Genomic DNA, 24329 nt, shown 5'->3' with positions numbered 1-24329 from the left:
CCCCGAGTGCCAAAATGTAAAAATACATTTTTCTTGTTTTATTGAGAAACTTAGCAATGTTCAACTCTTGTTTACTATACATTGTAAAAGCTGGAAGCATTTTCTTTCCTAAAAAAAGGCATGGGTTAAAGCTTTTTTTAGTACTATGCATTTATAGCGAAGAGCCCAATTTTCTCTAGGCCTTCAAAAATCAGTCAAAATGGCAAAAGTTGACTGGCACCAGCACTTCCTTTTCGAGAAAAAATCGTCTGGCACTTATTAAGTTTTTAAAAATATTAGAGTAAAGGGTTTGCAGCTGCTTATCAATAAGGATCAAGCCCTTGTTAATGATTTCAGTTTGATAAATTCCCATTAGTGATTGGCTTTGATCAGGTCTTTGACCACATCTAGGAAGCCCTCACCTCCCTTTTCTGGGGAATGAGTGTGTAGGCGGCCCTACGTAGCAAGTAAACGTACTGAAGCAGTGAAGTGAGACTCCTAACACATGAATAAATGGGCAACAGAGCTTTAAAGGAACCTTTCTTTTCAAAATAGATGACAAAGTCCCATCGTCATTGTCTCGTCAGAGAGAGATGAAGTTTCGTGCATGACCCTAAGGAACCCGATCGCCATGGTGACTGAAATCATGTTAACGCTTCACTGGAAAAATCGGATGTTGGAAAGTTTTTTCAAAGTTCATGCATCGCTCATTCATAATTCATGCATACGTGCCTTTGGGCTTTTTGGAAAGCATTAGATATTGATTAAAAAAAAGCACCCTGGATGAAATGCGTTCTTTCACCAAAAGCTGTTTGTCTCAGAAGTATTTCTTTAAAATAAGTAATTTCAATAAACTTGGCATTGTTCAACTAATAATCAATGGTCAAAGTTAGAAACATCCTTTTTCTTATGAAAGTAAAGTTCAGGCTTTCTGTTGATATGTCCTATGCCAATAAAGCCAAGGAACTAAAATTTCTGTAGGCCTTCAAAAACTAGTTAAAATGGCAAAAATTGTTTGGCACCATTTGAGATAAACGTCTGGTATTTATGTAGGCAGGATCATTATTTCCTCGAAAAAATGTTTGTCAATTCTTAATTGGGCACGGCGCTAATTAAGCATCCTTGTACCCCCTGTTGAAAATAACTTTTGAGTACCGTAACTTGCTACTTTTTTCTGACTTTCATGCTAGCGAAAAAATGTCTCTTATCTTGCAGTTGCGGGTGAATGATTTCAATACAGGACACCCAAATGTAGGTCTATTTGTGCTTGGAGCAATGTATTCTCTCTCATCAAAAGTACTTTCTTTTTAGGTACATTCACCTTCTTATTCAGGCATATAAAATGTTGATGTGACCAAGGTTTGAAAAAGAATGACTAAAGAAATCGTGAATACAGAAGTGTCTCTGTAAAGATGTGCAATGTTTATACCACTTAGTGTCTGTGTTATAGCTAATCAGGTGGTTGAGCTTTAAACCTTTCAAATGGAGTGAATGAATGATTTCTCTGACCTCTTTGTTTACTTTATTCTTCAATTGTGGTTTTGCCTAAAAAACGTATACCCTTTTTGTAAATAACCACCTTCATTAAAGCCCTCATAGGATTAAACTTACCTCAACATGACGCCATTACCGACTGGGAGTATAATACTTTAACACATTAACAACAATATATCTACAAATAATAACACACAACACTTAATGGCAGTTGAATAGATGGTTTTATTGTCATTAATCAAAAGTAAAACAACATTTTAGAGCTTCTCCTTTCAGATTAAGAAAACAATTTAGAGAGCGGCTGGCCAGCTGCGCAGTAGCATTGGGTGTCCACGGTTTGAGCCAAGTTTCCACGATGATTAAATTCAAAAAGTCCCAAATGTAGCGGATTCTCACAAGTTGCAGCCCCAGGTCATTTATTTCATGGTTAATGGATCTAGAGTTGCTGAAATACAGGCTCTGGAGGGATAGGTTGTGAGGGTTGTTAGTTCAGCTGTAGCATTAGGCCAGCCCTTCAGCCTCCGTATTGCTTTTTCTCCCAACACCGCCTCAGTCGATTTGCCGGACGCGATAACAATCTATGGAGCACCTGTCAAATCAGCATTTCTTTCTCTAGCATGACTTTCTTCATAGTCGGATTCAAATTTAGAATTTCTTTTCAATGTAACGAGCTGCTAAAAGCTAGCGGTCGCTATCCTTTCTATCTTTGCCATCTCGTTTTGATTCAGAGACATAGATTGCGCATGCCCACCCCGGCTGTTAGCTTGACAGCATACACCAGCCTATTACAGTCACACCCACCAAATACACACACACACAATCTGCCACGTGCAGCACTTGATATGAGCTCTCCCTGATCAAAAACGAATGATACGTTGATATTGAAGGTAAGATTTGGCCTAAAAAATCCAGTGTGACCCGACCTGGCCAGCAAGTATTGACACCCGATATTACCTGAACTGGCTAATTTACTTGGTTGACATGACCGCGCCCGAAAACCCCCCAGAAAATTTATATTTTATTTGTGAAGACTCAGGATGTACAAGTTTCAACACTTTTCTTTATGAAACTGTCATGGCCTACAATTTTTAATGTCACTTCATCCCCATGTGTTTTGGGCAGAAAAAAATGAAGATTTCTTAACGTGAAAATAATGTACATGTATATATGAATGTTATGATTGCATTTGACCCCTCTAGAAGCAAATGCCATGCTGTTCAAATTGATAGCAGTGCATTGTGACTACCCAGAATATATAGAATAGGTTTTTAGTATATTTTATCAAGTTATCAGTAGGTGCAGTAGCTAAAGAGGACATGCATGAAAAGGGTGTTTCAACAAGACAATGACACCAAACACACCAGTACACAAGCAAAGTCTTGTTTCCACACCCATCCATCCATTATCTGCACCGCTTATCCTCAGTAGGGTCGCGGGTTTGCTGGAGCCCATCCCAGCTATCTTCGGGCAGTGGGCAGGGGACATATATACTTCCGGCGCCGTCACGAATGGCAGCCACTCCAGCAGCTCCCGTGTTATTTTCGCTACTTTTGTGATTTACTTATTTATTTATTTATTTTGCTTACTTTATCAGTGCCTTGCAACACTTGGATTACTTTCTATCCTATGGATATGGGTTTCAACTCGCAAAAATACGTATATTCAAGAAACCTACTCCTCGACCTGAAGAACTCTCGAGCCGGCACGGTCCCCCTTTTACCTAACGAGGTGAGGCGACCCTACCGGGGTTGCAGAGCCGGTGCTAAGGTAAAGGCTAAGCGGCTAGCGGCGAAGTGGCGATATAAGCCCACGGTACCGTCCATAATCATGGGGAATGTCAACTCCCTACCGAATAAGATCGACGAACTGACTGTGCTTGTGAAAGACATCAAAGCATACAGGGAGTGCAGCTTGCTTTGCTTTACAGAAACGTGGCTTACGTCTAGCATCACGGACGCTAAAATCGCGCTAAACGGCTTCTGCGCTGTTCGGGCTGACAGAGGGACAAAAGTCAGTGGGAAGCGCAAAGGAGGGGGACTGGCTATCTACGTGAACACGAGGTGGTGTAACCCCGGGCATGTAAAAACAAAGATTTCTATCTGCTGCCGTGATGTCGAACTTTTGGCTGTAAGTCTTCGTCCCTATTACATGCCCAGAGAGTTCGGACACGCCATTGCTGTCATTGTTTACATCCCACCGCGCGCTGATGCGGAAGTAGCGTGTGACGTCATCCACTCCGCGGTGGCAAAACTTCAGACACAACACCCGGAGGCTGCAATGTTAATCTCTGGGGACTTCAACCACGTGACTCTTGATAAGACACTGCCCTCTTTCGTCCAGTATGTGAACTGCAAGACCAGGGGAAATAGGACTATTGACCTTCTGTATGCGAATATAAAAAATGCATACAGCGCTAAACCACTGCCTGCCCTTGGAAAAGGAGACCACAACCTCATTCTGCTTAAACCACAGTACAAACCAAAAGTGAGGAGGCTACCAACAAACACACGCTCATTCAGAAAATGGTCCACCGAGGCAGAGCAGGCTCTGAGAGACTGCTTTGGATGTACGGACTGGGATGTCCTGCTAGGGTCCAGCAGTGGGGACATTGAGGAGATGGCAAACTGCACTACTGACTACATTAAGTTCTGCATGGACAATGTTGTTCCTATAAAGACTGTACGCTGCTATGCCAACAACAAGCCCTGGATCACGAGCGACATCAAGTGCCTTCTGAACCAAAAGAAGAGGGCCTTTAAAAATGGTGATCATCAGGAGCTAAAACGAGTACAGAAGGAGCTCAAAGTCCAGCTCCGGAAAGGAAAGGAGCAGTACAGGAGGAAGTTGGAGAAAAAGCTGCAGAACAACAACATGAAGGAGGTGTGGGAAGGGATGAAAACAATTACTGGCTGCAGCACCAAGCAGGGTGTGGATGTGGATATAGATGTGGGGCAAGTCAACCAGTTGAACAACTTTTTCAACAGGTTTGACCACTCCGCCTCATCCTCACCCCTGAGTAATGCAGCTGTCCTTCCCCCTCCCCCTCTGGACACTAGCATGGAAGACATCCCCCCACTAAAAATAACTTCAGCCCAGGTGTGTGGAGAGCTGAGAAGGCTACGAACCAGCAAGGCAGCTGGTCCGGATGGAGTATCCCCCCGACTGCTGAAAGCCTGTGCGTCTGAGCTGGGAGACCCTCTACAGCGCATCTTCAACCTGAGCCTTGAACAGGGGAGGGTCCCTCAGCTGTGGAAAACATCCTGCATCATCCCAGTCCCAAAGAAATCAAGACCTGAGGAACTCAACGACTTCAGGCCGGTCGCCCTGACATCACATGTGATGAAGACCATGGAGCGGCTGCTGCTGCACCACCTGAGGCTACAGGTCCGTCTCGCCATCGACCCATTGCAATTTGCTTACCAGGAGAAGGTGGGAGTGGAGGATGCTATAGTATACATGTTACACCGATCCCTCTCTCACCTGGATAGGGCGAAGGGGGCTGTGAGGATTACATTTTTGGACTTCTCCAGTGCCTTCAATACCATACAGCCTCTGCTACTGAGTAGGAAACTTACAGAGATGGGAGTTAGCTCACACCTTGTAGAATGGATTACTGACTACCTGACAGGCAGACCCCAGTATGTGAAACAGGGGGGCTGTACATCGGACACTGTGGTTAGCAGCACAGGATCTCCGCAGGGGACCGTTCTCTCTCCGTTCCTATTCACTCTATATACATCGGACTTTAAGTACAACTCTGAGTCCTGCCATGTGCAAAAGTTTGCCGACGACACTGCGATCGTGGGATGTATCAGAAACGGGCAGGAGGAGGAGTACAGGACATTGATTCAGGACTTTGTCCGATGGAGCGACGCAAACCACCTGCACCTAAACACCACCAAGACCAGAGAGATGGTGGTGGACTTCAGGAGAACCAGAACTCACCCAGTTCCTGTAACCATCAAGGGAGAATGTGTAGAATTTGTCCAGACCTACAAATACCTGGGTGTGCAGCTGGACAACAAACTGGACTGGACTGCCAACACAGAAGCTCTATGTAGGAAAGGGCAAAGCCGACTTTACTTCCTCAGAAGGCTGGCCTCCTTCAACATCTGCAAAAAGCTCCTGAAAATATTCTGAGACAGTAGTGGCAAGCGCCCTCTTCTATGCGGCAGCGTGTTGGGGAGGCAGCGTCAAGAAGAAGGATGCCTCTCGTCTCAACAAACTGGCTAGGAAAGCGAGCTCTGTTGTGGGCAAAGAGCTGGACAGCCTAACAACAGTAGCTGAGAGACGAGCACTGAAAAAGCTGAGGTCAATCATGGACAATCCATCGCATCCACTACACCTCATTATCTCCAGACAGAAGAGCAGTTTCAGCGACAGACTGCTGTCACTGTCTTGTACTACGGACAGACTGAAGAGATCTTTTCTTCCTCATGCCATGAGGCTCTTTAACTCCACCCGGCAGAGTAAAGGCCCACATTAAACCACACCACCTACATTGGATATTACCGAATCTTACTGCACTATGTATTCTGTGTAGCACTATTTAGTTACTCTATATAACACGCTACAGTGGGCATTTGCACGTCACACTGGGTATTTGTATATTGTATTCTTTTGGCTTTATTATTGTACTGTTCTCAGCTCAGGGATGCTGCTGGAAATGTGAATTTCCCTGCGGGGATGAATAAAGTATCTATCTATCTCTATCTATCTATCTAAACTGGTTGCCAGCCAGTTGCAGGGCACACAGGGACAAGCTCGCTTATTCACACCTAGAGACAATTTGGACTGGCCAATTAACCTGACATGCATGTTTTTGGGATGTGGGAGGAAACCGGAGTGCCCGGAGGAAACCAACGCAAGCACGGGGAGAACATGCAAACTCCACACAGAAGGTTCAATCTCATGACCTCAGAACTGTGACGCACACACGCTAACCACTGCGCCGCCGTGCTGCCCGGGGGGAAATATATATATTTTTTTATTTTTATTGTGTTCCCTTAGTAATATGAGGGGGACTTTTTTAAGGTCGCCCGTCTGGTTGACAGGTTCACCTCTGGTTGAAATTAAATTGCGCCATCACCCACAGCAGCAATACGTTCCTAAGAGAGCGGAGTAGAGGGTTTAAGATCTTACCCCTGGTTTTATATCAACGACTGTTCAATTAGAAATCCACAAAGGAGTGAACCAGCGATACCTGAAGCGTGAAGTAGTGATGGGTTTCTGTATATCCTTTTGTACTCTTTCTAGTTGATTTGATTTAACGAGATTGCCCTCTGTGGCCTATTGTTTTTGTTTAAAATGTTACAAAAAATACCCGCTAAAGCCTTTGAAAATCAGTTAAACTTTATATTGGTATAATTGCATTAGTAAGAGGAAACTACAAAAGGGTGCAAAAATAAAAACAACCCCATTATCCAATTTGTTTCTTAACCTCCTTTCATTAATATGTCCTTTGCCCACTTGACTGTTTAGTTAGTGATAAAATATTGAAATATGTGTATTTGTCTATGGTAGACATGGTATGTAACGTTTGCGTTTTACTCAAAGTGTATGCCTTGTGCAGCGATAATCCTAAATTGTACTAGGATGTTATATTTTATTCTTGTTTTGCTTAACGAGAGAATCTTCAATTTGTTTCCTCTTGATAAGCTCAGTCAGTTGCTTTTCAATGATTTACCAAATTCAGTAATCATAAAATGCAAATTTTAGGAAGCAGCATAAGTTTCTTTTCTGTTTCATATACTGTATAGCAGTTTTAGGTTGTGTCAGAAGTTCAAGATCATCCCTTGAGAGTTGTTGCTGTCCAATAAGTTCATACACTTGGTGGAGAATCCTGACATGGCTTTATGAATCTTTGTCCTGCTCTACTGAACCGTACTATTTTATAGCCTCCGCAACCTAGTTCTATCAAAGTGACACAGTAGTGGGACTTAATCCTTTTTTTTTTTAAATTGAACGCCCAGGCTTAACTTATTGCTTTTCTAGTTACAACTTTAAAAATTCTGTCTTTGCGTCTGAATCAACCTACCCGTTTCAGACTGTGCAGTCTCTCAATTTCATGAAACTAAAAACTTTGTTGTGTAGAATCGACTTTTCAAATGAGGAATTGCTTCGTATTTATGAGAGACCTTTTAAAAAGACAGAACTCCTATCCACTATCCCAATAGCCTTTTTAAGCACACACGCACAAAAGTAATTTAATGGTTGAATATGTAAGCAAGCAGACTTTATCATCTATCCATCAATCCATCTATCGATCTGTCTGTAAATATGTTTGTCTGTATATCTGTATATCTATCTATTTATCTATCTAGTTATGAAGGTCACAGATGCCTGATGAAATAATGGTTTAATTAGAATAAATGATCCACTTTTTGGGTCAGCACCGCGTCGCAGTGGTTAGCGCGTGTGCGGCACAGTTCTAAGGTCTTGGGAAACTCCTGTGTGGGTTCAAATCCAGCTACCGGACTTACTGTGCGGAGTTTGAATGTTCTCCCGTGCTTGCGTGGGTTTCCTGCGGGCACTCCGGTTTCCTCCCACATTCCAAAGACATGCATTTCAGGTGGATTGGCCGCTCCAAATTGTCCCTAGGTGTGAATGAGCGAGCGAGTTGTCTGTCCCTGTGTGCCCCGCGATTGGCTGGCAACCAGTTCAGGGTGCCCACTGCCCGATGATTGCTGGGATGGGCTCCAGCACACCCGCGACCCTACTGAGGATAAGCGGTGCAGCTAATGAGATGAGATCCACTTTTTGTTCATTTTAAGTATTATTTATGTTACGCTACTTAACACGTTTCTTAACACTTTATCCAGTCTAATTGAATTAATTATTTCATTAAACTTCTTTATTAATCCCAATTGGTGTATGCTAGTTTGTGCTCTGAAAGTGCTAAACCGATTGTCGTAATGTATTACAGAGATGTACTTCAGGCCTCTGCAAGTGTCTTTAGCTAGGTTCAATGTGAAGGCACCCCTAATAACTTACAACAAAATTCATAAACATTTGCTAATCGTTTGGTCATATTTCGTGAAGTCCATACCGCCCTCTGGCAGGCAAATTGGGAACTGCAGCTCCCCACTAACAACCCCTCTAAGCAAAAAATACCAATCTTCTATCGGCCTGGCAACGCCAAGCCATTTTTCCATATTAAAAAAATTATCAAATAAGATTACTTTTGAAAATATATTATGAATAAAAATAATTACATAACCTATTATCTTTAAAATGTACTTGAAGCATCAGGATGGCACTTTTTAGTTTCATTGTGCATTTTAAATCTTACATTGATAATTTCCATTCTATTCTACAATATTTAAATAAAAAAAGGAGCAAATTATCGGCTGTCTGCCTTATTGGATCATTTTTTTCAAGTGGGATTTTTTGTTTGTTTTTAAATTTTCTTTTTCTTGTTTTTGCCCATTTAAAAAAAAAATACTTGTTCTAAATATTTATTTTTTTACTTTGTAATTTATTTATTGAACGTTTTTTTTTTTTTGCAAAATGAGAAAAATAACGTACAATACTTGGTATTAATTTTCTCACCATACATTTTGCAGTGCAAACTAAAAAGTTGATTTTGAATGTACTCGGTTATATTTTCCCAAGTGATTGCACCTCAATTATTTAAATGAATGTGATAGCTATACAACATATCTACTTAATGTTTTCAGAGTATTGTGTGCAAACACTTAGAAAAAAAATTTATTGAACAGAATAATCTCAAACCCATAATGAATGGCCTTCATAAGTCCAAGCCTTTCAACACAGGGAATTCCTAGAATGTAGCCTTTTTGTTTAACAAAAGACTGCTGTTTAAATAAACATGACTTGACTCAACTTGTATCAGTGTTGTTGTCGCAATGTAAAACCAATACGTGCCCCTATGTTGGGTGTGGTGGTCCACTTTAAACTGCATTCACGCTCACAACCCCCAAGTTAGTTGCTGGCATGGGAATGCACACTAAATAAAAAATGATTCGACAGTCACTTAGGTTTATATCTGGGTATACTGGTATGAGTCTAAAAAGTGTGTGGAGGATTTCCGTTTCCCTTTTTTAAGACGAGATCAGAAAATTTCCACTTTTTGTTTTCCTTTAATAGCAGTGTGTCACAACCTTTCATTGTGTACGTAGACCTGGTCCGGTCAAGCACATAGTGTGCTTTCTTTCAGGATGAATAGTGACAGCACTGCCTCAGCGCCGAGTTCAGCACCTGAGGTCGGAAAGCTACGAAGGTTAGTCAACAGTTGCGTAACGTTATACAAGCGCTCACCTTCTTTTCTACTCTTGAGACATGGTGTCAATGCTTTGTGGTTTATAGGAAATGCTGCATCCAGCGCTCCAACAACACTAATGAAGAGCTCAAACCTATAAGGTCAGTTCTCCCACGGATAAAAACACTCAAAATCAAATGGATCAAAATTGTTTGACTACAAATGACTATTTTTACCCTTATTGCTTGGAGTAACCGTTCAATGACATTTGTACTTAATTATGCCTGCTTACATTAGCTCTTCTCCCTACTATTATGAGTTCTGTAGGTATACAGTATTGACAGTACATTCAAAAAAAGCTAACGTTTGAGCCAAGAAAATGTTTGAACTGATTTTTAATAACTTTGTTTTTCTTTTCCATTAACATTTGTATATGGTACCATGGTTAAAAATAGTTTCATCATGAGATAAGAGACATTGCCTTTTCCTTTATCATCTATGTTCCTAGTGGCCCTTTTTCAAGATTCAACGCTCTTACTGTCGCTATCTGGGTTCGATCCCCGTTGCCACCGTTGTTATGCGTTTTTGGTCAGCGCTAAAAATCTACTGATTAAAAATGGCACAAATACGACAATACACTGCTATGCATTCACAATTGTTTTCATACATAAGCTGCACCAGATTAATTTGTGGACAATTTGGGTTTTTGGGTTTGCCTTATAGAGCGGAGAATACGTTAATCTGAAAAAATGGCTAAAGTGTACATTAAAAATAGTTGTTTGATTAATTACGAATCTTATCAATCACCAAATTGAATAACATTAACGTCGAGGATCATTTCACCTTTTCTAATTTGAGACACAAGATTGAATTCATGAAAGCACTGTTGTTCATAATTGAATAGACCTCACATGAAGCAGGATTTCATTGCATTATTTGTATTTGTTCAAATGCTTAAAGTATTTATTTTATTCTCATATTCCTCTTGCTAACATGCAACGTGACAGAATGAAATGAAAAATGAAATATATGTCAGCATGAAAAAGCCCGCAAGCAGTGTAACAAAATGATTGTGACCACTAAAATGGAATATTGAATCGCTTTGTGTTATGCGCTGCATATTCCTTTTTAAATGTAAACTTCAATTCATTTCGTCCATCCTTAGGGGCTTTTCTTAGTAAGGATGCCTATTGATTTTGGTGTGAAAAAACAGAGACCATGACTAACCTGCATATGTTTATTTGTGATGGTCTTCCTCCAGACACGAAACTGGTCAGAAGTCAAGTAATGCAGGAGAAGAAGAGAAAAGTAATGCACACACGCAGACACACACACACACACACACACACACACACACACAGACACACGCTGTGGTTCATTTACGTTGCACTTGACATGCAAGTTTGCAGCTTGACCGCTTCCCTGTCTCAAAGCGGATTAAAATAAGGAGCAAGGCAGGTTCTGCGATCAGATTCTCTGCCCTTGCCCACTCTTTCTCTCATTTTAAATATGATTTGTTTTCCTGGTAGTTTTTTTTACCTTGGAATTATCCTGTGTAATTATTGTCCTGGACTTTATCCGTTTCTCAATTGCCATACTATTTGTACAGTATATGAAATAGTTGCCAGTTTGTTTTTTAATTCGTTCAATGCCATAATGCATAGAGTATGTTTTCAGAAGCATCGTTCCTGAGTGCCAAAACATAAAAGTACTTTTTGGGGTGGGGGTTTTTTTCCAACTTAAAAAAAAAAAATTAAAACTGCGCCAAATCCTTTATAATAGTTTATCAGTAAGTATCAAACCTCTGGGAATGATTTAAATATACTAAACGTCACTGGAAACATCGGGTGCTGAAAAGTTCTTGCAAATTTCATGCATCGTTCATGCAGAAGTTCCATGTTCTTGCAATAAAATGTTATTTTGCAGGCAAAGTAGCCTTTTATTTATGGAAAGCACTGTTTAGATATTGGAAGTATCACAAATGCAATGAATTTCAAAAGCAAATTTGAAAAAAACATGCCAAGTGCTTTGTCAGTAGATCTGGAAACATCCTATCAAATAATAGTGAGGCACCTAATATGATGCTTTCAGTAGCTCTGCGTTTCTAATCCCTAATTCATTAAAGATGCTATCTGAGTCAATTGCAACTTCAGGTAAGCTAAATTGCATCTTCGAAAAGCCTCTCCGCTGGTTGACAATTTGTATGCAGCGCACGTTGGCTTTTTGAGCCTTCTCATGTTTGCTAGTTTTTGACACACACTGACAGATCCCATAAGGTCAGGTAGGTTGCATCAAACAGAATAGCTCAGCGGAGCGTTTGACGTCTGAATGTTTGTGAGGATGCGGGTGTACGCTTGCAAGGATCTTCTATTCCCAGTTTATCTTCCGGGTTATGGCTTAAAAGGACCTGTGAGAGGCGAGAATCAACTATGCAGGGACAATGAAATTTAAAACTTCACAAACCTGTGTTTTATCAACCTTTTTAACTCCTAACACACCGAGAGAAACAACTGCTGTTTAAATGAATTACACTACAAACAGTTATACACTCACTCATGACACTCATGAAACTAACTCAGATATAGGATTACAATTTTCAAACTATGCATGATGTCAGATTATGTTTTGGTTGTTTTTGTATGCAGCCAATGTAAGACTCAGTTCAACCACACATGCATTCAAACACTCACACGATGCACATGGTAAAAGTGTAAGCGCTGCGCATAGCTCTTTCATTCTCCAATGCACTGTGAGACTTTGATGCAATTACTGGCTCTTTTCTTGGTGAAACACAAGTAATATCGTCTACCTAAGTGAATAAGTGCTGAGGAAAATATTTGTGCAGCTGTACTTGCCATTCTTACTTGCCAAGTAAGAATGCAGAGCAAATATGCACCTACACTTTGCTTGGTTTCTTTACTTTGCATTATTAATTATATATGGCAGTAGTTGTGGGAATTATGCCAATGAAAAAAAAAACAAGTTGATTAAGTTGTACAGATTTTTAACTGTTCGATTTTGCAACCACTAAAAGTTACTTTAAAAAATATCTAAGCTTTTTTTCCCATGATGGCCAATGACTGAATGAGGAACTTTAGTTTTTTAAAGGAAACCTAACTTCGTATTTTAGCCATTTTAACAGTTAAAAGCATCAGCTAATAAAATTTTACTCTAACACGATGGTGATGATAAAAGTTATTTGAGGGAGATGACACACGGTTTACAAAAAAACACTATTTTCCAGGGCAATCAAAATTGATGTGTTCCACCTTGAACACATTCTATTTTTTTTTTAATCTCTGCAGTTTCTTAAGTGTCTGTGTGTTTTATTTAGTGCATTTAGTGGTTAAAAAATGTAATCTATTGAGAAATCAAAGATTGAAATGATAAGAAAAATACATTAACTATCATATAAACGTTTCTTTTTTTAATACTTGTAGGTGGAGAAATTAGTATTTATTTGACATAACATGAGCCTGATCTATAAGGAACTGACATTTAATTATCCACCATTTTGCCTCTATGTATCCCATTAAACCAAATCCCCGTGAAAGGCTGAGCAAAAAAAATGAAAAGAAAAATGGTGCAGGTTGCTCACGTTGAGTCCGTAATTTCAGGGTTTGTACAGGTGCTTGAAATCCTTGAAAAGACTTGAATTTTACTGTGTTTTCCAGGATTACAGCATGCTTGAATTTTATTTGAATTACTTGTAAATGCTTGAACTTGTTGCCATGCTTCTCAACAAGTCTGCTTAAAAATGACGCCTACACTCCTCTCTGGTGATTTCGCTTTTCTATTGCATTTCTTCCCTCATGATCAACAGCAGCTGGAATTAGTTTGTTTGTCTTTGTTTAAAAAGACAGGCGCATGCTACACAGAAACCGGGCACTAATAAACGTGTATTAATGCTCGGATTACTTATCAATTATGCACAATCATTATAGCCCATGCAAAAAAAAATGAAGGTAGCATTTCCCAGTGGTAATTTATTATAACTGTAAATTACATGTCACTGCCATTTTTAACCCAACACCTAAATGGGGAAGAGATTTTTCCCAAAAATATTTACACATGTATTGTTCACATCCTCAAATATATTCACGATTTATTCAAGAACACAGGTTAGGGTTTCATGTCTTGGACATGCATGAATAAAATTGCATATGTAAATCACATATATTTGTGGCTCTGCTAAATACATGATTCACACCAGATTTCTTCTTTTAATGGTACTGGAGGAATAGGAAAATAATCTTTGAATGTTCTGAAAAAGGGCTTAAATTTGTCCAAGAAAAATGTATGCGAACCCTTCCTTGTGCTTTTTAGCACTTGTTTTCAGTTGCACGACACGATACAGCGACATCTAGTGGTCCAAAATACACACTGTCCCTTAACTTTATGAGAACCGCGGACGAGTCTCGTCACGTGACAATCGGAAGTTGCCACCATGTTTTTTGTTTTTGGCTTTCTAAGAATGGTTGGATCAAAGGAAAAGAAAACACAATTTTTTCACGTGTTGTGGAAGAAGACTGTTAAATATATTTAAATTGTCACTGATCAAAAAATATTGGTTTGAAAGTCACTGTTCTGCAGAAAATATTAAAAAAAATTGTTTTCTCCTTATTTTGTCCAAAGGTCTTGATTTATGGCATACCAAGCCATTTTCAAACGATAACCCCCCCCCCAAAAAAACAGAATAAGGTAGATCCACACTTGTTTCAATGAAAGAGCAGACCCCAATCTTTTAAACAGTACCCCACCATGTCACCCATTACAAATCTGTTGGGATTCTAGGGGTTCTCTTTTAAGACGGTACTTGGTAGTGAAAGAGTTTCGTATGATACCGTAATGACTGTTGAACATGTTTTAAATGAATGGAAATATGTTTTTTTCCCCCAACTTTTGCTTGTTTCATTTCCTAATTCAAGCATCTAACCCATTGTGACATACATTTGTGAATCTGAAATATCTTTAGAGAACTTTTTTGTATGGTGCGTTTGTTATTTATATTTTATTCGCCGCATCCTCGCCAGTGTAATTGCTTACAAACGAATCCACACTTCCTCACATCAATAACAAGGGAATCATGAACTCCATCTTAATGAGTCCATTTTAGGAAAGTCAAGGTTCTTGCTCTCTGCTCTGTGATGCGGTGTAGAATTGTTTTTGTAGGTCTTGACCTACATTTACACAAACTATTTGGGTGAGGTTATTGCTGCTAGATTAGGTGATTGAATGCAAACGCTCACTAAAACATGAAGTCTTGTTGTCATTTTTTGTATAGTATTAGTTTTTAAAGATGATCAACCCATGTAGAAATCCAAGTAATGCTGTTTTCTTTTCTTTTTTATTTGAGTCTGTATGTGTTTTGTTGATCTGCCTGTTGGCTAGTAAGGCTCTTAACGATTTTTGGGTTACCTCTCTTGCTCTGTTTTACTGTTGTCTCTTGCTCTCTCTCTTTCTCTGTTGTCTCTATCGGTCTTTCTGTTTCTGGCATACTCATTTTCCCTCCCTGTCTCTCTTTCTCTGCCTCACATAAGTGGATTAGGTCTGCGCTTTTAAGAGTGAGGGGCGGTGAGAGCAAGGATTGAGGTCAACCTAATGAACATTCATCTCAGTGCTTTGCTTCGGCTCTACACAGACAAAACTGTTGTCAGTGTTTTTTTCCCACTTTGAATTAAATTAGACAGACCCCATAACTATTGGACAACGTTTTTCTATTCTATTTCCATAAACCTCACTCAAACACAGAAACGACGAACTGTTTCCTGCACTAAAACGGCAGACATGATGGCTTGTTTTAATAAGGCATCTGGTGATGCTCTTGGGGTATTAGAACCTGGATCCCGTTGATAATTTTCCTTTAATGTGAGCAGTGCTTGACAATGCAAATGAAATGTGTCACCCAAGTGCAGTAACGGATAACAACTTATTGTTTTAATTAGGTGGTTCTCAAATTGGGGTACTTCAAGGGGTACTTTTTAAAAGATATCTTCAATCCAAAATCACAGCTTTGCTTACATTGTATCGCATTTTAAGAATTAGGAAAAATAATCCTCAAAAGGATTGTAACTGAAAAGTTTATAGTTTAGTAGACACTCAAGATGAGTACAGATTAATTAATTTTGAACATGCAGGAGAACAGGAGAGGACTGAACAAAAAACCCTCACCGTGCAAAATTTCCAATCTGTTCTAAAACCCCTCCCATGAGCCCTTTCTTATTTTTTACTCATTCACTGCGGCAGTAGCTCAGGAGGTAGAGCGCTCGTCTTGGGATCAAGGGATCCCAGTTCGAATCCCGGCTCATCCGTGTTACATGTCGAAGTGTCCTTGGGTAAGACACTGAACCCCTAATACCCCCAATAAGCAGGTTAGCGCCTTACATGGCTGCAAGGCCGCTATTGGGAAATGTGAAGCACATTGTAAAGCGCTTTGGGAAGTCATTGACTTGAAAAAGCGCTATATAAATGCAGATCATTTCATTTTCATTTCATTTACTGATGACGAATAAATTCACCAAAGAAAAAGTTCTGAATTTAAGGCCATTGACTGATTAAGACGTCAATTCCTGTATAGGCTAGTTAAAAGGGAACTGTGCATTGATGTCAACGAGTTATGGGAGGTTTAGTTTTCACATTTGTTTGACTAACTCATTTAATCCCATTGACGGGTAAAGATGTCAAAAATGTGTTCTGAATGTGTTTGCTTTGCATTTTCAATTTAAATAGGTTGGATAAAGGCTTTTCGTGGCACCATCCCATTGGTAGTTGTCCAATATTAAAAACTGAAAACATAAGGAAAACTAATAATCATTAACGCAAAATAAAACTGTATAACAGATTTTTTTTCTTGGGTGCTCTTTGACAAATGTCCTCTGTGAAGCACCGTTTTTTTTTTTGTATTTTGTATAATTTGTGTAACTGAATAATAGCTAAAATGTGGAACCATTTATGCTTAAGGTCACATTTTTCAGAGTTGCTTAATGGTCTTTGGTGTCTTTTCAGAACTGTTATTTCACTGTGTACAGAACAACAATCTAACAAAGGTGAGAGTGTCAAAGACAAGTTGATGTTCTTCATTTGAAATTAAATATGTTTGGTACTGTGGAACCCAATTAAATAAGTACTTTTATATGTATGGCTTAGCTGCAAGAGCTGCATGGGAAAGGATGCGATCTCACATGTATCGACCAATCAGGCTGCAGCTTGCTGCACCATGCCGTCAGTGCGGGAAGTAAAGAAATGGTCCGCTTCATCCTCGACAACGGTAAACGTGGGCCTCCATCAAGTCAAATGACAGCATAAACTTAGTTTTATCTTTGATTTCTTTGGTTTTACAGCTCCAATCGACCTCATTGATATTACAGAGCACATAAAGTAAGTGTTTGATTTACATACTATTAATTTTCTGAAATATGTGGTCTCTCGATTTGTAATGTTTACTCACGCTAGCAAGAAAACTGAGGCCTTTACATCGTGTTTGAGCATAAAAGCTCAAGTTCCACCTCAACAACAACTTGAGGAGCTACAAAAATGTTGGGTTAAAAAATCAGGGCACTGCTGCATAGCTGTTTTGACTGCCATGTTGACCAAAGTATTAATTATCTGAAATTCAAAATTCAAGCTGATTTTCGTTTTCCACAGCGGCGAAACAGTTCTTCATCGGGCTGCATCGCTGTGTCACAGAACCATCTGCCATTACCTGGTTGAAGCGGGAGCCTCGCTCATGAAAACCGACCTCCAGGTTGGTTAGAATTAATAATAGTAATCATATAAAACAATTTTATTTGAAAAAAAATGTTCAGTTAAACTAGGGGTTGTCAAACTTTTTGATCCGCGGGCAACATTGGTTTATCAAAATCTGCTTAGGGGCCGGGCCAGAGAAGGAAAAATAGTTGATTCATGCAATAAATATTTTGTATATGCAGATAGAGAGTCTGAAAATCCCATACCTCGGCAATACATGAAGAAATTGATAACATAAGCCAAGCCATTCTTTCTCAACTGCATTTACAGTGAAATCTCGGTTCTTGACCATAATCCGTTCCAGAACCCTGTTCGAGAACCCATTTGTTCAATCACCGAAATCGATTTTCCCATTAAAAATAATGTAAATCGTTTTAATCCGTTCCAACACCCTGAATGTTTACCATGAATGTTTAACGTAAACGTGAAGCTAACCCAGGCTAATCGTACGTTCGCATTAGCGTAATCTTCCGTACGAAAGATTACGCTAACATGAACGTGTAAAAATAAAAAAATCAGGTCGTTTACAAGTCACTTAGCACCACAAGTGGCTAGCGCTTCATTGGAAAGGGGGCTCCGTTCCAACACCCTGAATTTTGGGCTCAGTTCCAACACCCTGAATGTTTACTTCGAATCATAAAGCTAACCCAGGCTAATCGGACGTTCGCGTTATCGTAATCTTCCGTACAAAAGATTACGCTAACACGAACGTGTAAAAAAAAAAAAAGATAAAGAAAAGAATTATGAATAGGATTTCTTACCTTTATGGTGGTCAGCAGAAGGCGCATGCTGTATTCCCTTAGCAAGATCGGAAACTCGCACAACTCTTTCATATTTAGCTATTATGTCTTTCTTAAAGGCAATAGTTGTACTAACAACTTTTCTTTTTTCACCTGTCCTGCTTGCACCGACCTTCTTCGGAGGCATAGTTAGGGGCTAAAACACTTTGTTCACCGATATTAAAAGCGAAAGCAAAAAGAGGCAAGCGCGCACGTGATAACGGTTGGTCACGAGGGGTGGGGGCGATCTACACGATCTACACCCCTTACGCCGCTCAGCATCGCACTCTAGCGTACGCACTCACGCATTACCGGCGTTCGAACTCCGAATTTTTGACCGAACAGCGAAGCAAGAATTTCTCGAAATTTTTGGTCAAACACCGATTTGTTCCAACTGAGAGGCGTTCGAAAACCGAGGTTCCACTGTACCTGCAAAAGTTGTGTTTCAGTCACTTCCTGTAGATAGAGTCAGCTGGCGGCATTTGTCCTACAAGTTCCTTTTCGATTTGTTTATCAAAAGACCATTTCAACATATGGAGCAGCTATACATACAATCTTAGTATATACCATTACAAAGGCATGTAAATCACTGAATAATACTGGAGTTCCTAAAGAACCTTCTTTGCCTAAAGAACTATTTTTGGTTATAACTTGACAAATGATGGACTTTTTTAGATCAATTTATGTCAAACTCGAGGCCTGCACTTGGATCAGGTGCAAAACTTCACAGCTAATGATGACAAAATCTATTAAAATAGCAGTGAAACAAGTGATTTTAAAGCTTTTACTCCAGAGTTACTTCAGCATTGAAGCAGATTTAAATGTTTCTTTCAGATTTAAAGCTAAGCTTTTTGATAGTTTTAACTCTCATGTTTTAGCAGCATCAAAGCAGCTTTAACACTAAGAGTTACAGCAGTTGTAAAAATTAAACTCCAGCATAATAATAGCTTTAAATCCATCCTAACAATAGCCTAAAGGTTTGACTCCAAATTTAATTTTATCCCTAATGTCTAGCAGGGTCAAAGTTTTAGTTATAGCACTGTTAAAGCTTTGAATAGCATTTAAAATTTGACATTATAGTAAGCTTAAGCGTCAAAGCCCCATTGAACTCCAGATTTATGGCACTTTTAAAGATTCAATACCGTATTTATGTTTGACCATGAAATTCTAGCAGCTGTAAAGCTTTAACTCTTGAAGCTGTTTTTATTTGTTTTTTAAATAGAGGTAAAACTGCTTTAAAGCTTTATACATACATTCAGTATTAACGTCACTAAATGAAACATATTTGAATACATTAATCCAAAGCTATAGTTTTCAGATTGATTCATAGCCCTATACAGATGATGATAATGTATTTTTCTGACCAACCGGAATTACTCTTGATGTCGAATCTGATCAAATCCCACAATATTTTTCATGCATGCCTGCATGTCACTTTGGATTTTTTTCTCTCTAGTGTAACGCTCGCTGCTTCAGAATCTAAAATGGAGACAGGTTGAGTTTCGGAGCAACGAATATACTTGAGACAAGTTGAAAGTACTTTATCCAGGCACTAAAGACAAGTTGTTATGAAGTTAAGTGAACTTTAAACAAAAGGATGAATTCAAACATAAAACATGACACGACTAAAGCGATCAGAAAATGTAACCAAAAAAAAATGATGAAATAACGGTTTTTAATCTGATTTACATCTCATGTTAAATTAAGAAGATTTGAGGACGTCGCACAATATGTTTGCAATATTGGTGCGCTGTGATCCACTTTCCTGTTACCGGTAGGAAATCCAGTTCATCGTACCGTTGGATTCAGTTTTTTCAAGTTCTAAAAAAATATCAATATATATCGGTATATTTTAAGAAAATGATTTAACAAAATCACCATACCTGCTCCATACCACTCCAGACAAAAACTACTTCTTCAGCGCATTTTATTACACGTTCGATGATTTGATAAAATCTATGAAAAATGCCCTAGCCTGTGTCCCATATCAAAAGATATACCACTTAAAATATGTCTCCCTCCAGCAGTTACCTAAGATAAGATTGTAGAGGCTCATTTTGACTATTCTGTCATAAAAAAATAGTTTTAAAACAAGGTGCGAGCAAAGATTTTTTGTTAGAATGTCATAAAATACTGCAAACAAGAAGGATATATTTACTTTCAGCTTATGTGACGTGGTCACAGTTGTAGCATTTCATAGGCGGAAATAAAGAGAGGGAAGTGCTCTATGCGTGCAGAGATCCGCCCACCCCTACTTCTCACCCAACCAGATTGCTCTGGGTGCTTAACTGGTGTTTTCAGGTGTTTACAGTTTGTTCTGTGGGTTTTCATCTTAAAGTGTCTCTACGTTGAACATACATTGTTTAAAAAGCTTCCACATACAGCCAAAACGGGATCTGTTGGTGTAACAACATGACTGTAAACCTTAATTGGAACTTTTCGCTATGTACAGTGCTTAGCGAAAGTTTTGCCCTGGGCAAGACACCGAATCCCTAATGCCCCCGATAGCAGGTAGTAGTTACCTTGCATGGCTGACGCTGCTACCGGTTAGTTAATTAGTGTATAAAAGTGTGAAACACATTGTAAAGCGCTTTGGGAGGTCTCATAGACTTGAAAAGCGCTATATAAATGCATTTACATTACATTACATCTCAAGGAACTTGAGTTTTGTAAGGAAGAATGGGGCAAATACTTATTTTTAATAAGTGCAAAACTTAAGAGGCACACCCAAAAAGACCTTTGAAGGTTGTACAAAGTATTAAGTCAAAGGAAGCAAATATTTTTGCAACACGAAATTTCAATGTTTTATTTGGTAACACAACACTAATGATAGATAGATAGATAGATAGATACTTTATAGATTTGGTTTATTTTCACGTTTGTGTCCCACATGTTGTTGATTCTTAAAAAATATGTTGACTTTTTGGATTCTATTTTAAAGTTTAAAGCCTGAAATATGACAATGTGTCAAAAAGTTCTTAGGTGGCCCAGTACTTTCGCACTGTATAGACGCCGCCCTACTTACGAACGAGATCCGGACGATCCTTCATAAGTTGAATTTGTTCGCAAGTCGCTTCAGTGCTATATTTTGTATGTTTATGGTTTCTATAAGTATGTTTAAGGCTTGTATAAGTAACCTGTATTGTTTTGTACTTAAAAATAAACATTTCATAAAATAATATGCTCTATAAATATAAAAAAAGTGAAGTTTAACTTACTTGTGGGCTTCAAGCTCCTCCGTGGTAAAAAGTGGCCGAAAAAAAGCGTTACGACCATTGTCTCTACCGCATCAAGCTTCCTAATTCCACTTTCATTTCCAAAGAAATGACTCGCCTCTTCTTTACACTTTACACCAACCTCATTGAATGGAGGCACGAGATATTAAACAATAAAAACGTCAAAGTTCTTAGCGTTCTGGAGATTCGGAACAGTATGTTTACACAAACTAGGAGGTAGAAGCCGGATTTCTTCTACAGGGTGGATGCTGGGTAACCTATCACAGCGCCACACGTTGGTAGCGGCGGAAAGAAGCACTATAGCAATGTCCTGTATTTGGAAAAAGGTGCACACAATACAAAATCCAACTTACAGCAATGTCTGGATTTTTTTGGACATCCCACAAAATGTTATCGTATCTACCGTTTTACGTAAGTCGAGAGGTCGTAAGTAGGGGAGCGTCTGTATACATTCTGGAGCAAAACAAGAGAATATCTCGTTGCTTCGGCTTTGCATTTACATATGCTGGAACGTTTTTCGGGGGATTTTGCATATGTACTCATGGAAGAGCCATACCTGGCCCATGAGCCGTACATTGCCGAGCCCTGGTTTGGGTTGAAGGGTACGCAAAGTCTCAATACAAATGTGCACAAACCGGAATGACCTGGGTCTCTCACTAGGGTGACACCCCGAAAAACCGGGCTGAGAAAGCTCAGGATATGGACCTGGCAGCTTATCTGGAGAACCGGCAGCACTACCAGATGATCCAGAGGGAGGATCAAGAAACGGCCGTATAAGCCTCTCTGCAACCCAAAGTCGGTCAGCCGAACTGTGCCAAACGTCACCCCCAGGAAGAAGTCGCGATCATGCCCATTCATCAAGAAGCAACTCAGGACGTTCCATTTCTGATTGTCATTTGAGAAAAATATCCGAGATCTGACTATTGTTGTTTTTCTTTTGTTTTAATTCAATTTCGACTTTCCAATATAAGCTTTGCCATGAAGGGGGCCATTCATGTAAATGTTTGGATGTTTGGGGCTTGGGACCCAAATTTTCCTCCGTGTGACTGACTAAGCGCAAACAAACTAGAAGCTGTTAGTGTGTTGCAATTGTAGTTGCATTTTGGTTGCCTTTTTGTATTCAAGTGTGCATAGTAAATTATTTTCTAAGTTGCTTGCACAGAAAGCTAGCCAAATATTCGCATACCAAAAAGAAACCATCGCATATTTTGTTAGAAGCTTCAGCAATTTATGTTCTTATCTTTATTTTACAGGATATTTGACTTTTATTTATACTTGCCTATCTTATCTTTCAGGTTGAAACACTGGTTGTGATATATTTCATGTGTGTTGTTTTCTTGTATTTGATATAGTTTTTAAAAATGCACATCATGAGGTAATAAACTAAATTCCAGTGGTTCTAGATGACTTTCACACCACCAAATGATATATTTCAAGCGAATAACACATATTTTGATACAGTGGTATCAAACATGCGGCCCGCAGCGAGAGAAGCGCAAGAGAAAAACAAGCTGCAGTTTTAATGATCTCCACTTGATGTCACCAAAGCGCTGTATCTCTTTTTCTTTTCTTCCTCTCTTTCTCTCCCTCAATTTTTTTCTCTTTCTTACCTCTCTCACACCCTGTCTCTCTCTTTTCCCTCTATCTGTTTTTCACTCTGTTTTTTTCTCTCTCTTTTTTTCTTTCGGTTTTGGTCTTTTTCTAACCTTTTTTTCGTATGCCTTCTTTCTCTTTCATTCTCTATCTTTGTCAGCTCATTTTTCGCTTTCTCATCTCTCAATTTCTCTTTTTTGCTCTTTCTGTTTTTCTTTCTCTTTTTTTCTCTCTTTTTCTCCCTCACTTTATTTTTTTTCCCCCTTTCTCCCTTTCTTTTTTTCGTTTCTCTCTGTATTTATCTCTCTCTCCCTCTCTCCTACCCCTTACCCCCAATCTTTTAGTACTGAGAGAGTTTTTTTCTTCCTACCTTGTGCCCCATAATCTATCATTAATTTGACACCCCTGTTTTAATATGTGTTTTAACTTGGCAAATTTGCTGCATTGTCAGAATCATTTGTCTTTGTATCTTGACAGGAATTGTGTTAATGATTTCAATTTCCTTTTCTTTTTAATCACTCTATAAAAGAAATCTGCTACTGAGGAGTTAGTTTACTTTGTGTACCTCAAAACTTTCAAAACATTGATTAATAGGAAGTGAGTTTGCAAGGTGTGTTACATTCCATTACTATTTCAAGTCGTATCTGCAGATAAAAGTCTGTCAAGACCAAGAAGTATTGAGTTGGCATTTGCATCTGAGAACAATTGAATGACATTTATTGTTTTCATTCTGAAATAAGAAATTAGCTTGACGTCAATAAAAAGGGAGTTTGGAGAGAACTGCATGTGCAATTCAAGGCGGAGGTCTCACAATAGAGGCTACATTCTCATGGAAATTGGTAAAATAGCTCGAGACACGTGGAAGAAAAAAACAGACAACTATTAAAATGGACCGGAGAATAACCAGAATGGCAAAGGCTCAGCCAATGATCAGCTCCAGGACGATCAAACAGTCTGCAGTTACCTGTGAATGCTGTGACAGAAGACTTCTGCGTGAAGAAAACGTATTTTCAAGAATCCCACTCAAAGTCCCTCTGTTAAATAAAGGCATGTGCAGAAGAGGTTAAATTTCGCTGAAGTACACATCAACTGGCCTGGAGGAACATTTTGTGGACTGACAAAAGTGAAATTGTCCTTTCTGGGTCCAGGGGCCAAAGACCGTGTGTGAGACGACCCCCGAACTATGAATTCAAACCTCAATACAAATTGAAGACAGTAAAGCATGGTGGTGTAAGTATCATGTTCTAGCCATGTTTCTCCTACTCTGGTGTTGGGCCCATT

At 39.2% G+C, this 24329-nt stretch overlaps 1 protein-coding gene across 3 annotated transcripts in view; it reads left to right on the top strand.

Annotated features, from left to right (window-relative positions):
- Window positions 1-23591, top strand: part of LOC148369932 (diacylglycerol kinase zeta-like) — a 66452-nt gene extending 42861 nt beyond the window's left edge. For 2 of the 3 annotated variants that reach the window (XM_088332179.1, XM_088332180.1), the window contains 8 exons: window positions 9653-9715; window positions 9802-9855; window positions 10956-11002; window positions 16700-16740; window positions 16841-16961; window positions 17035-17071; window positions 17339-17438; window positions 22116-23591. In XM_088332179.1, coding sequence (XP_088188305.1) covers window positions 9653-9715; window positions 9802-9855; window positions 10956-11002; window positions 16700-16740; window positions 16841-16961; window positions 17035-17071; window positions 17339-17438; window positions 22116-22232 — 580 coding nt within the window. In that variant the 3' untranslated portion in view covers window positions 22233-23591. Of the gene's footprint in view, window positions 1-534; window positions 2871-9652; window positions 9716-9801; window positions 9856-10955; window positions 11003-16699; window positions 16741-16840; window positions 16962-17034; window positions 17072-17338; window positions 17439-22115 lie in introns of those variants that run through there. The other variant, XM_088332181.1, reaches the window with a different exon arrangement.
- Window positions 23592-24329: the final 738 nt, after the last annotated feature.

The sequence above is a fragment of the Urocampus carinirostris genome, chromosome 3 (genome assembly GCF_059441175.1).
Source record: "Urocampus carinirostris isolate Australia breed hairy pipefish chromosome 3, RoL_Ucar_1.0, whole genome shotgun sequence".
NCBI lineage: Eukaryota > Metazoa > Chordata > Actinopteri > Syngnathiformes > Syngnathidae > Urocampus > Urocampus carinirostris.
This window is presented reverse-complemented; position numbering and strand designations above follow the sequence as displayed.